This window comes from Oscarella lobularis, chromosome 18, assembly GCF_947507565.1.
Source record: "Oscarella lobularis chromosome 18, ooOscLobu1.1, whole genome shotgun sequence".
NCBI lineage: Eukaryota > Metazoa > Porifera > Homoscleromorpha > Homosclerophorida > Oscarellidae > Oscarella > Oscarella lobularis.
This window is the reverse complement of record NC_089192.1, coordinates 644541-657921: the sequence shown is the minus strand read 5'-3', so window position 1 is coordinate 657921 and position 13381 is coordinate 644541. Positions and strand designations below refer to the sequence as shown.

At 48.7% G+C, this 13381-nt stretch overlaps 2 protein-coding genes across 2 annotated transcripts; both read right to left on the bottom strand.

The window, feature by feature from the left end:
• Nucleotides 1–7836: 7836 nt before the first annotated feature.
• On the bottom strand, nucleotides 7837–9319 carry LOC136197733 (bone morphogenetic protein 7-like). The gene has a single exon (XM_065987550.1). The coding sequence runs from the start codon at nucleotides 9275–9277 to the stop codon at nucleotides 8030–8032; it is 1248 nt and encodes a 415-aa protein (XP_065843622.1). The 5' UTR covers nucleotides 9278–9319; the 3' UTR covers nucleotides 7837–8029.
• Nucleotides 9320–9535: 216 nt separating this feature from the next.
• LOC136197732 (cytosolic carboxypeptidase 2-like) lies at nucleotides 9536–13331 on the bottom strand. Its single transcript, XM_065987549.1, has 17 exons — nucleotides 12722–13331; nucleotides 12507–12672; nucleotides 12398–12460; nucleotides 12258–12349; nucleotides 12117–12195; nucleotides 12009–12066; nucleotides 11772–11958; nucleotides 11595–11716; nucleotides 11419–11544; nucleotides 11171–11368; nucleotides 10964–11109; nucleotides 10822–10917; nucleotides 10558–10774; nucleotides 10334–10504; nucleotides 10156–10212; nucleotides 10001–10105; nucleotides 9536–9942 (listed from the first exon to the last, which is right to left on the bottom strand). Exons 1-17 carry the CDS (start codon nucleotides 13323–13325, stop codon nucleotides 9661–9663), a joined length of 2769 nt encoding a protein of 922 aa, XP_065843621.1. The 5' UTR covers nucleotides 13326–13331; the 3' UTR covers nucleotides 9536–9660.
• Between the last annotated feature and the right edge of the window lie 50 nt (nucleotides 13332–13381).

The following is a 13381-nucleotide window of genomic DNA, read 5'->3' as shown; positions in this document are numbered from 1 at the left end:
TTCCTTACATATCTAAAGAAACAAATTAGAGACGCCTCAATAACTAAAACTCTACCTACATCACATACCTTTGCTCCATCCATAGCCATCGTTCCTTCTCATTGTTTTTCCTTCCTTTCCCTCCCCTCTCACTCGCGTCCCTTGCTTATATCCATCTTTCTTACGCTCTTACACATCTAAAGAAACGAATTAGAGACCCCTCAATAACTAAAACTCTACCTACATCACATACCTTTGCCCCCTCGATAGTCATCCTCCCTTCTGATTGCCTTCCCTTCCAATCCTCCTCTTCCCAGTCGCATCCGTTGCTCGTATCATTCTTCCTTACGCTCTTACACATCTATAAAACGAATTAGAGACCCCTCAATAACTAAAACTCTACCTACATCACATACCATCGATCCCTTCATATTCCTTCTCCTCCCTGCCTGCTTGTTCCTCTTCTCCCTCGCGCCCCATCTCCTTGTCATTGTTCCTCCCATCCCTATGCCCTTAAGAAAACTAATTAGAAATATGTAACACAATTAGGAACCCTTATATACCTATCAGTATTGACTCTGCCCTAACATTGCCCCTATACACATTAACAAAGCCACACAACTCATAAACAATTGCACGGCACTTATCTGACATCCTCCAGGAACCCCCTGTTTACAAAAAGGGAGAAGGCAAAAGGCAAAGGAGAAGGCAAAAGGCAAAGGAGAAGGCAAAAGGCAAAGGGAGAAGGCAAAAGGCAAAGGAGAAAGCAAAAGGCAAAGGGAGAAGGCAAAAGGCAAAGGGAGAAGGCAAAAGGCAAAGGGAGAAGGCAAAAGGCAAAAGGGAGAAGGCAAAAGGCAAAAGGGAGAAGGCAAAAGGCGAAGGGAGAAGGCAAAAGGCAAAAGAGAGAAGGCAAAAGGCAAAAGGGACAAGGCAAAAGGCAAAAGGGAGAAGGCAAAAGGCAAAAGGGAGAAGGCAAAAGGCAAAGGGAGAAGGCAAAAGGCAAAGGGAGAAGGCATTACGCAAAGGGAGAAGGCAAAACGCAAAGGGAGAAGGCAAAAGGCAAAGGGAAAAGGCAAAAGGCAAAGGGAGAAGGCAAAAGGCATAGGAGAAGGACAAATTGTCCCCAGGACAAATTGTCCTAGGACAAATTGTCCCAGGACAAATTGTCCCTAGGACAAATTGTCCCAGGACAAATTGTCCCCAGGACAAATTGTCCCAGGACAAATTGTCCCCAGGACAAATTGTCCCCAGGACAAATTTTCCCCAGGACAAATTGTCCCAGGACAAATTGTCCCCGGACAAATTGACCCAGGACAAATTGTGTAAGGACAAATTGTCCCAGGACAAATTGACCCAGGACAAATTGTCCAAGGACAAATTGTCTCCAGGACAAATTGTCCCAGGACAAATTGTCCCAGGACAAATTGTCCCAGGACAAATTGTCCCAGGACAAATTGTCCCGGGACAATTTGTCCTGGGGACAAATATTCCGGCAGGCGGTGTATATATTCCGGCAGGCGGTGTACGTACTCCGCCGGCAGGCGGTGTATATATTCCGGCAAGCGGTGTACGTACTCCTCCGGCAGGCGGTGTATATATTCCGGCAGGCGGTGTATATATTCCGGCAAGTGGTGTACGTACTCCGCCGGCAGGAGGTGTACATATAAATTGTCCCAGGACAAATTGTCATAGGACAAATTGTCCCAGGACAAATTGTCCAAGGAGAAAATGTCCCAAGGAAAAATTGTCCCAGGACAAATTGTCCCAGGACAAATTGTCCCCAGGACAAATTGTCCCAGGACAAATTGTCCCAGGACAAATTGTCCCAGGACAAATTGTCCCAGGACAAATTGTCCCAGGACAAATTGTCCCACGACAAATTGTCCCAGGACAAATTGTCCACAGGACAAATTGTCCCAGGACAAATTGTCCCACGACAAATTGTCCCCAGGAAAAATTGTCCCAAGACAAATTGTCCCAGGACAAATTGTCCCAGGACAAATTGTCCAGGACAAATTGTCCCAGGACAAATTGTGCCAGGACAATTTGTCCTGGGGACAAATTATCCCCAGGACAAATTGTCCCCAGGACAAATTGTCCCCAGGGTGTTTTACCACACACCATTCCCTCTAAACCCCTAGTGCCCCTGTCTGTGTATTTTTTAGAAAGTAGACTTTTTAGTTAAGAGATTTACAAAAAATATACCCCAGGACAAATTGTCCCAAGGACAAATTGTCCCAGGACAAATTGTTCCCAGGACAAATTGTCCCAGGAAAAATTGTCCCAGGACAAATTATCCCCAAGACAAATTGTCCCAGGACAAATTGTCCTGGGACAATTTGTCCTGGGGACAAATATTCCGGAGGGCAGGGGAATATATTCCGGCAGGCGGTGTACGTACTCCGCCGGCAGGCGGTGTATATATTCCGGCAAGCGGTGTACGTACTCCGCCGGCAGGCGGTGTATATATTTTGGCAGGCGGTGTACGTACTCCGCCGGCCGGCGGTGCATATATTGCGGCAGGCGGTGTACGTACTGCGCCGGCAGGCGGTGTATATATTTCGGCAAGCGGTGTACGTACTCCGCCGGCAGGCGGTGTATATATTTTGGCAGGCGGTGTACGTACTCCGCCAGCAGGCGGTGTATATATTCCGGCAAGCGGTGTATATATTCCGGCAAGCGGTGCACGTACTCCGCCGGCAGGCGGTGTATATATTCCGGCAAGCGGAGTATATATTCCGGCAAGCGGTGCACGTACTCTGCCGGCAGGCGGTGTATATATTCCGGCAAGCGGTGTATATATTCCGGCAAGCGGTGCACGTACTCCGCCGGCAGGCGGTGTACATATTCCGGCAGGCGGTGTACATATTCCGGCACGCGGTGTATATATTCCGGCAAACGGTGTATATATTTCGGCAGGCGGTGTATATATTCCGGCAAGCGGTGTACGTACTCCGCCGGCAAACGGTGTATATATTCCAGCAAGCGGTGTATATATTCCGGCAAGCTGTGTATATATTAAGGCAAGCGGTGTACGTATCCGTCGGCAGGCGGTGTATATATTCCAGCAAGCGGTGTATATATTCCGGCAAGCGGTGTACGTACTCCGCCGGCAGGCAGTGTATATATTCCGGTAAGCGGTGTACGTACTCCGCCGGCAGGCGGTGTATATATTCCGGCAGGCGGTGTACGTACTCCGCCGGTAGGCGCTGTATATATTCCGGCAGGCGGTGTATATATTCCGGCAAGCGGTGTACGTACTCCGCCGGCAGGCGGTGTATATATTCCGGCAGGCGGTGTATATATTCCGGCAAGTGGTGTACGTACTCCGCCGGCAGGCGGTGTATATATAAATTGTCCCAGGACAAATTGTCCCAAGACAAATTGTCCCTGGACAAATTGTCCCCAGGACAAATTGTCCCAGGACAATTGTCCCAGGACAAATTGTCCCAGGACAAATTGTCCCAGGACAAATTGTCCGAGGACAAATTGTCCCCAGGACAAATTGTCCCAGGAGAAATTGTCCCCAGGACAAATTGTCACCAGGACAAATTGTCCCAGGAAAAATTGTCCCAGGAGAATTTGACCTGGGGAAAAATTGTCCCCAGGAAAAATTGTCCCAGGAGAAATTGTCCCAGGACAAATTGTCCCCAGGACAAATTGTCCCCAGGACAAATTGTCCCAGGACAAATTGTCCCAGGACAAATTGTCCCCAGCACAAATTGTCCCCAGGACAAATTGTCCCAGGACAAATTGTCGCAGGACAAATTGTCCCCAGGACAAATTGTCCTAGGACAAATTGTCCCAGGACAAATTGTCCCCAGGACAAATTGTACCAGGACAAATTGTCCCCAGGACAAATTGTCCCCAGGACAAATTGTCCCCAGGAGAAATTGTCCCCAGGAGAAATTGTCGCCAAATTCCAAACCACAATGCTCTACGATGAAGGGAAAGACGTCTACGAGACGTTCGAAACGAGTCCGAAACGCAAAAGTTGGATTTAGCGAAATTTTGACCAAATTTCGATCGCACGCGAAAAAAACCTTTTCGTGCCTTTCAGCCATCCCAAATCCTCCTCAAAAAAACAAAAAACGGCAGCAGAAGCGACTGCACGGCGCAGAAAATCGAAGGACAAAAATCGATTTTCCAATTCGCGACTCGTTTCGCGAAAAAGCGCACAACTCTGCAAGGAGACGTCGCACGAGCACCGCACCGGTGCCATTCGATTCGTCGTGGTCTCACAAATAAAACCTGGTACCACGTTTACCAATTTTCGCCAATTTTTGACATAAAATTAAGCGAAACAAACAATACGCGTACGCGCGTACACCGTAAACGACACCACCTTAACCGTGCCGCCACTCCGCGACGCCGCGTCGTACGACGATAAGCGGCACGTCGATCGAGAGGGCATATGGTGCAGTTTAGAAATTGCCGCCAATCGACGGCATCCGAGTCGCCGTTTGCCGTAGAGCACGTGCGAAAGAAAGGGAACACGCCCCCTTTTACGGACACATTAATTCGGGGAAAACTACGCCGAAAGCGACGCTTCGCGTCGCTAAACCGACTCGAATCCTTCGTTTCGAAGCCATTCGAAACGAAAAATTCACTATTCGAAGCTCGCGCCACCACTTGGCGACGCGACGCGTTCGTACGCGCTCCGCGGACGACGAACGCACTAAAACTGCTTCGTAACTATCTACTACTTACCTTTTGACGTCGCTCGGACCTTCGCATCGTCGAAAACGAGCCAGAAACCGTGTTTCTTCGAAACGAGACGCGCGCGCTAACATACGCACGTGACCTCACAGGTTTAACATGTTGATGTAATAAATAAACTATTAACAATCGGGGTTTCACATTGCTACGCCTATAGAATGGCACGGCAACACGTAGAGAGCGGTTTCGCGAAGATTGGACGAGGAACAATTTGTCCCCAGGACAAATTGTACCAGGACAAATTGTCCCAGGACAAATTGTCCCCAGGACAAATTGTCCCCAGGACAAATCTTCCCCAGGACAAATTGTCCCAGGACAAATTGTCCCAGGACAAATTGTCCCTAGGACAAATTGTCCCAGGACAAATTGTCCCAGGACAAATTGTCAAAGGACAAATTGTCCCCAGGACAAATTGTCCCCACGACAAATTGTCCCAAGACAAAATTGTCCCAAGGACAAATTGTCCCCAGAAAAAATTGTCCCCAGGACAAATTGTCCCAAGGACAAATTGTCCCAGGACAAATTGTCCCAGGACAAATTGTCCCAGGACAAATTGTATCCAGGACAAATTGTCCCCAGGACAAATTGTCCCAGGACAAATTTTCCCCAGGACAAATTGTGCCAGAACAAATTGCCCCAGGACAAATTGTCCCCAGGACAAATTGTCCCAGGACAAATTGTCCTGGGACAATTTGTCCTGGGGACAAATATTCCGGCAGGCGGTGTATATATTCCGGCAGGCGGTGTACGTACTCCGCCGGCAGGCGGTGTATATATTCCGGCAGGCGGTGTATATATTCCGGCAAGCGGTGAACGTACTCCGCCGGCAGGCGGTGTATATATTCCGGCAAGCGGTGTACGTACTCCTCCGGCAGGCGGTGTATATATTCCGGCAGGCGGTGTATATATTCCGGCAAGCGGTGTACGTACTCCGCCGGCAGGCGGTGTATATATTTCGGCAAGCGTCGTACGTACTCCGCCGGCAGGCGGTGTATATATTCCGGCAGGCGGTGTATATATTCCGGCAAGCGCTGTACGTACTCCGCAGGCAGGCGTGTATATATTGCGGCAGGCGGTGTACGTACTGCGCTGGCAGGCGATGTATATAGTTCGGCAAGCGGTGTACGTACTCCGCCGGCAGGCGGTGTATATATTTCGGCAAGCGGTGTACGTACTCCGCCGGCAGGCGGTGTATATATTCCGACAAGCGGTGTACGTACTCCGCAGGCAGGCGGTGTATATATTTCGGCAAGCGGTGTACGTACTGCGCTGGCAGGCGGTGTATATATTTCGGCAAGCGGTGTACGTACTCCGCCGGCAGGCGGTGTATATATTTCGGCAAGAGGGGTACGTACTCCGCCGGCAGGCGGTGTATATATTTCGGCAGGCGGTGTACGTACTCCGCCGGCAGGCGGTGTATATATTCCGGCAAGCGGTGTACGTACTCCGCCGGCAATCGGTGTATATATTCGGGCAGGCGGTGTATATATTTCGGCAAGCGGTGTACGTACTCCGCCGGCAGGCGCTGTATATATTTCGGCAAGCGGTGTACGTACTCCGCCGGCAGGCAGTGTATATATTCCGGTAAGCGGTGTACGTACTCCGCCGGCCGGCGGTGTATATATTGCGGCAGGCGGTGTACGTACTGCGCCGGCAGGCGGTGTATATATTTCGGCAAGCGGTGTACGTACTCCGCCGGCAGGCGGTGTATATATTCCGGCAAGCTGTGTACGTACTCCGCCGGCAGGCGGTGTATATATTCCGGCAAGCGGTGTACGTACTCCTCCGGCAGGCGGTGTATATATTCCGGCAAGCGGTGTACGTACTCCTCCGGCAGGCGGTGTATATATTCCGGCAGGCGGTGTATATATTCCGGCAGGCGGTGTACGTACTCCGCCGGCAGGCGGTGTATATATTCCGGCAAGCGGTGTACGTACTCTATATATTCCGGCAGGCGGTGTATATATTTCGGCAAGCGGTGTACGTACTCCGCCGGCAGGCGGTGTATATATTGCGGCAGGCGGTGTATATATTCCGGCAGGCGGTGTATATATTCCGGCAGGCGGTGTATATATTCCGGCAGGCGGTGTACGTACTCCGCCGGCAGGCGGTGTATATATTCCGGCAAGCGGTGTACGTACTCCGCCGGCAGGCGGTGTATATATTTCGGCAAGCGGTGTACGTACTCCGCCGGCAGGCGGTGTATATATTGCGGCAGGCGGTGTATATATTCCGGCAGGCGGTGTATATATTCCGGCAGGCGGTGTACGTACTCCGCCGGCAGGCGGTGTATATATTCCGGCAAGCGGTGTACGTACTCCGCCGGCAGGCGGTGTATATATTTCGGCAAGCGGTGTACGTACTCCGCCGGCAGGCGGTGTATATATTGCGGCAGGCGGTGTATATATTCCGGCAGGCGGTGTATATATTCCGGCAGGCGGTGTACGTACTCCGCCGGCAGGCGGTGTATATATTCCGGCAGGCGGTGTACGTACTCCTCCGGCAGGCGGTGTATATATTCCGGCAAGCGGTGTACGTACTCCTCCGGCAGGCGGTGTATATATTCCGGCAGGCGGTGTATATATTCCGGCAAGCGGTGTACGTACTCCGCCGGCAGGCGGTGTATATATTCCGGCAGGCGGTGTATATATTCCGGCAAGCGGTGTACGTACTCCTCCGGCAGGCGGTGTATATATTCCGGCAGGCGGTGTATATATTCCGGCAAGCGGTGTACGTACTCCGCCGGCAGGCGGTGTATATATTCCGGCAGGCGGTGTATCTATTCCGGCAGGCGGTGTACGTACTCCGCCGGCAGGCGGTGTATATATTCCGGCAAGCTGTGTACGTACTCCGCCGGCAAGCGGTGTATATATTCCGGCAAGCGGTGTACGTACTCCGCCGACAAGCGGTGTATATATTCCGGCAGGCGGTGTATATAGTTTCCGGACAAAAACGCGGGAGCCTATCGTTAGCGGCGCCTGCAATCACGTGACGCGCAATGGCCGCGCAAGTATTTGCACTACTCGCGTACCTTTATGGTTTTTCTGAAATGTAGCAGAATTGCGCTTTCCTCCAGCCTTTGATGAGCATATGCTTCGGCAGACAAGTATCTGCTCTATAGAAACGTTTGGCCGAGAATGAAGAGTGGAATCACGTGTATTATGATCATGACTTCACGTGGCTACTATAATCTTTATGCGGTTGTTTCCTTAGCTTCCTACCGTCTATCACTGCATCTAAAACCATAAAACGTAACTATTCAAGCAAGATTTGAATTCTATAACATGTCCTCTCCTTTCCACACCGCCTTTTGACTCTCCCTCCATTGAGACTAACGACAACCACAGGCCTGAGCCACAAGATCGTGTTTCTTAAATTTGAAACTATCCCCAACCTTGTACAACAATGTAATAGGCCTGTAGTCGGTAGGCACACAGGCCAGGCTTGGCACATCACCATCCCCAAGCCAATGCAACAAATTCTGAAGCCAAGCATGATTGGTCGAATTCATGACCGAACTCAAAAATCTCGGACACGACCCGCTGCAATAATTGGCGTAGAACCCAGGCGGCGCCAAAATGTGATCATACCCAATGTCGTCAAAACGAACATAGAAACTTCGTAACTTACATCCGCTGTGCAATTCTGCGACGTTACTTGAAGAAACAGGAGTCGACGGCAGGTGAAGAGGTATTCCGCCGTCGTCGTTGTCATTCACTTGACGTCGACGTCGACTGCGTTCCACGGGATCCATTTCCATGACTTCCTGGCCCTCCTCGCTGCTAAAAATGACGAGCAGTGCCTCGCGATTGGGATCCCCTTCGAATTTCTTTAGCCCTATTGCCCTCGGATGAACGAAAGGACTCGAACGGTTGCTGCTGACGTCGAGCAATTCGACTTCGAGCTCGAGGCCGTGATTCGTCTCAGGATAAATGATCCAAGATCGAACGACGTCCTCCACATTGAAAACGAGAACGTCGTCGCGCGAATTAGTCTCGTTGACGTAAATCGCGTCGGCTAACGACCGAAGCCCCGCCTTCGAGACGACCTGATACAGACGAAGGACAAGAGGTTCGTAGTGAGCGTGATCGCCACGCGACGGAGCGCCGCCGTCACGTGCGATTTCGCGATGAAGTCGCAATTCGGCGCCGATAACGAGCTTGTCGTCGAGTAGATCAGGCGTTTCGAATCGAAAACGTTCGGTTCTGTGATGATGATGACGAGGAGGAGGAGGAGGAGGAGAAGGAGAAAACGCGTCGTCTTCTAAGATCGTGCGATTCTCGACGAACGCTTCGATCACGTTCGCCTTTCGAGCTCGAGTCGCGTCACGTTCGGCGCCCGTTCTCGTTCGCGACGCGTTTCGTTCGACGACGTCGTAGAGATCGAGAAGATAACTAGGCGTTTTCGTCGTTGCGTTGTCGCCGCCGCCGCCGCCGCTACGCAGTTTGTACGGAAGACCGATGTGGACGAGAGCCTGGCGTTCGGCGAAAAGGTTTTCTACCTCCATTGGGCTCAGTGACTTTGTCGGGGAAACGATGGCGGAGGCGACTAGGAGAAGGATAGAGGCGCTAGGCGTCATTTTCTTCGTCTCTCGTGTGTTTCGCTTCGCCGAGGAATGGAATTTCCCGTTGGTATCAATGAAACCACTTAGAGACCATTAGCAGGGATTGCAAAGGCGGGCAACGAATTTTTTACGGGGTCCAGCGATTGTTAGGGAGTTTAGATGACGAATTTTAGAGTGTTGACACTGTGATCCTATTCTACGTAGGAGGAAAAAGGAGTTGGGGAGACCCTAACACTGTATACTCATCAACTAAACAACAGGCCTGGTGTCCTCCATTAGCCTTTATTTGATTATCGTGAAGCAATATCGCTGCTACATGTATATACTAAGTGCAATACCTGGCATTGTTTCAGTTCTCCTTTTCGTGGAATTCAACTCTCGTCGTACTGTACATTTAATTAAAATAATTTCTGATTTGGCGATCCCGTGCAGTTGGGTGACGTCACGGGCGTCCACCAATTACTGAAGAGAAAGTTTCGCGGTGCAAGTGACATCGATCTTTCGACGAAGTCGGACTGCGTTTTCTCAGGAAGAGCGGGAGGCCACAATGACCCAACGTCATCCCACGTAGATCGTCGAGTGCGTCCCAGTAATGCATTTGGATGTAGTAGTGCGGTTGAAGCCTTTGCAGTAAGCTCATTGAGGCGCTCTTTCTGTTCAATAATCATTTTCTCCTGCCGCTAAGTTCACAAGGACTCCCCATGTAGTGGTACTATGATTTTTTTCTGTTGACTCTACCTTTCGCAGTCGTTCTTGTATTCGTTCTTGCGAAAACATTGGAATTCCACCATTGGATCGATTTGCGTACGGATTGACGAACTTGTACGACCGTCCAATACCCCCCTGCGTATAGACAGTCACTATTTTATACCACAGGAATACCTTTGTATTACTATAGACATCTTTTTTGTTCGTCCACTTGCAGCAGGCAATCGTTTCGCATCTAACGCCTATTGGAAAGAAGTTCCTGATTAATTAAGCTTACAGTATCCAAGGAACATCTGTCTATTATGATAGCTTTTATGTAAACAACAAACGTGTACAGGTGGGCCCCTTCTCTTCTAACTGTACCGGTAGACTTTGACTTCTTCTGATTTCTTGACATTTTTGCTGTGCAGACGACGACGACGCGGAAGACGATTGCTTCCCAAGAGGCAAGCCCTTATCTTTCTCCTTTTTCTTCTGTCGTCGTTTCTTTTTCTTTTTAACCTTCTGAGAACCACACTGCACAGAGCCATCCTCCTTTTAGAAGACAAAGGAGCATGCCTAGCATTACATTTTCCCGAGCTGGCTACCTGAACTTCGACGTCGTTTTCATTCTCCGAGCAGCTGTCTTCGCTGTCGCTGTTCGACTCGGATGCGTCAACGAGCTCCTCCAGACGAGAATAAGCTCCAGTGTCCGCTTTTCCACTGAGCCAATTTCTACTCTCTTTTAGTCTAAATCCGGTGCTATTAGGCTTTTCGTCACAAGACAAATACGCAGCTAAAGACTGGCAATACTGAGATAGAACCCTGAAACAAAATTCGTCAAAAAACACTCAATTACTTATTCTACAGACTTTGCGTTGTTGAGCGAACGCCAGTAATCTAAAACTGCCTCGGCAAAATTCCTCCCAATTTTCATTAAATCTCGACAATGAAAATGACGCGGAATTCTAAATAATCAATCAAATTATTCTCTGACCATTACATAGAACATACTTATTCAAAGTCGTTCCTGCAAACGAGGTTTCCATGGTAAAACTGTTGAGAATTCCAAATTGCCTACGCATGACAACGCGACCCGTTCCTTCTTTACACTTCCTCACATTGTATCGGCAATTCGAATAGGAAAAAGTTTCAGGAGCCTTTAGATAGCACAGCAATTTTCAATTCACCCAATCAATACAATTTACAGAGCGTTCTCACTTTTTGACTCATTACCCAGGGAAACAACTTGTGTTTGAATATATCGGACGACGTTTGAGATCCCGTTTCTCGACAGCCGTACATAAAGACGTTCTGCTGGCGACTGTGACCGTGAAAATCGCAGTAAACGATCACCTCATGTGAGCGTTTCGTATTTTCAAGTTCCTTCTTTAGGTGAAACACAGTCGGGTGTTCAAACTATGTAAAGAACTATATATTTATGAGCTGGGTTCGAATTGAGTATGTGCCTTGTTTGGATTTATGTATTGCCTGTTGAGATCGACCCCAGCGAGGGAACAACGATAGTTGCCAACAGCAACGCCGTCTGGATTCAACATGGGAATAATTTTGAATATAAATGATTCCCTTAGTTCCTGTCCAGCAATGCAATGAAGAAAAGACGAGAAAAGGATCAATGTCTTACTTGCGCTTCAGGGTGAGAAGACAGTAGAAAATCAATTAAACCTTGCACAATCCAACTCGAATTTGTTTCTCCGGGATGAACGCGTCCACTAATAAATACGCATTTTTTCAAAGCTAGGCATCCTATAATATCACAACGGTACTTTTGAAAAAACACCCGATTTTATATATTTCGTACCTGAAAAATTCGTTATTGTTAGCAAAGGACATGGACGCTCTCCTTTCGTCTCGCACAGAACGTCAATTTTACAGTATTCACATTGAGATCGATCAAGAGAGATCTTCGTCAAATAATCTTGCAGATTCGTAAAAGTGTATGGATAGCAATGGGCTATAGAACACGTGTCTCCAGCGTAAGGAAACTCCTATGAAAGACACAGCTTTTATGTGGATAAACGTCTAACATTCTCACTACCATTCTCCAAGAGAGCTTGTAGAAATTCTTCCCAGGAAGTTCAGAGTTATAAGTATAGCTGAAATAAAAGTTATAGACGTTGTGGTGTTTTTTATCACATCTCCTTACCTAATGCACGTCCCAACTCGTCTCCATCCAGTCCCACTCAGTGCCGTTTCTCTTTTCGAAAGAAACAAAGGCTGGAGACCTGGAGAAGCCACAGTTTAGAAGAGAAGATAAATTATTATTATTTGAAAAAGTCATTTGTACCATGATTATAAAGGCTGTCCTTTTTCAAAAGATTAACGATATTAAACTGGTACGTCACGCCAGCAACAGTACCGCCAACTTCAAAATAGTACCTAATATTTTTTAATCTAAATTTTAAACTTGGTTCAAATGTTTTGTACCATTGGGTGTGTCTGCTGGTATTGACGTCAGTTTTCAATTGCAAGTCATATTCAAAGTCGCCTCTAAATTCTTAATTATTTGAATCAATAAATATTTTTGTCGCATTACACTCTCGTGGCTTGAGCTAGGTTAGCTGACTCAAAGCTTGCATTGAAGGTAAGACTAGTAGAAGAGACGCCTTCCACTTCTTCCTCTTCCTCATCCAACCCGCCATGTTTGAAAACCACAACTTTCCGTCCACTTTTCCACCTCTGACTGAGCAAAACCCCGCCTCCTAAACGCTGTACATTAGGGGCAATACACCGCATATGTCGTCACCATACTTGAAGTGGTAAGGGGTTCGTCATAATCTGGTGTATCAGCAATGTCTTCTTCCTCATCTAATTTTTGGCCTTTGGTCGTTTTATCAGACGCTTTTCTACATCTTTCTTTCTTGGAGGTCTTCCCCTTCTTTCCGTGTTTCTTCCTTTTCTTCTTCGTCCTCTTCTTAGAACTACTCTCATTCTCATCTTCAACATCACTTTGATTTTCTTCTACTATGATATCGTTTCTGACGTCATTGATGACGTCGTCGCCATCGTCGTCGTCGTCATCGTCACTTGACAGCCCGTCTTCGAGATCGCACGTACTGGATGGCTCGGGTAGCCCCGCCCATTCCTTTCTTCTCTGGAAACCGTCCGTTTCTGCTTCGCTCTCGTCTTCGTCCGACAGGCAATCCAACTTTAGTCGAACTATCGTTTCGATCTCGTTTTCCACTTCGCGACGCAATCGTTCGTGTCGATCGGGATCGTCGCTCGAGTCAGACTCTTTTGAGGGGCGTACACCGCTTCTTTCAGGCCGAATAGTAGCGCAAGGCTCCCTAGTCGTTTTCGTAGCCTCGTCGTCGTCGCTAAGCCCTTCCCAGACCCGCGGCCTTACGCGAAGCATCACTGTGTCGTGTTGAACATCACGTGAAGCCCGTCCCCGTTGTCAAGGCAGAGCAC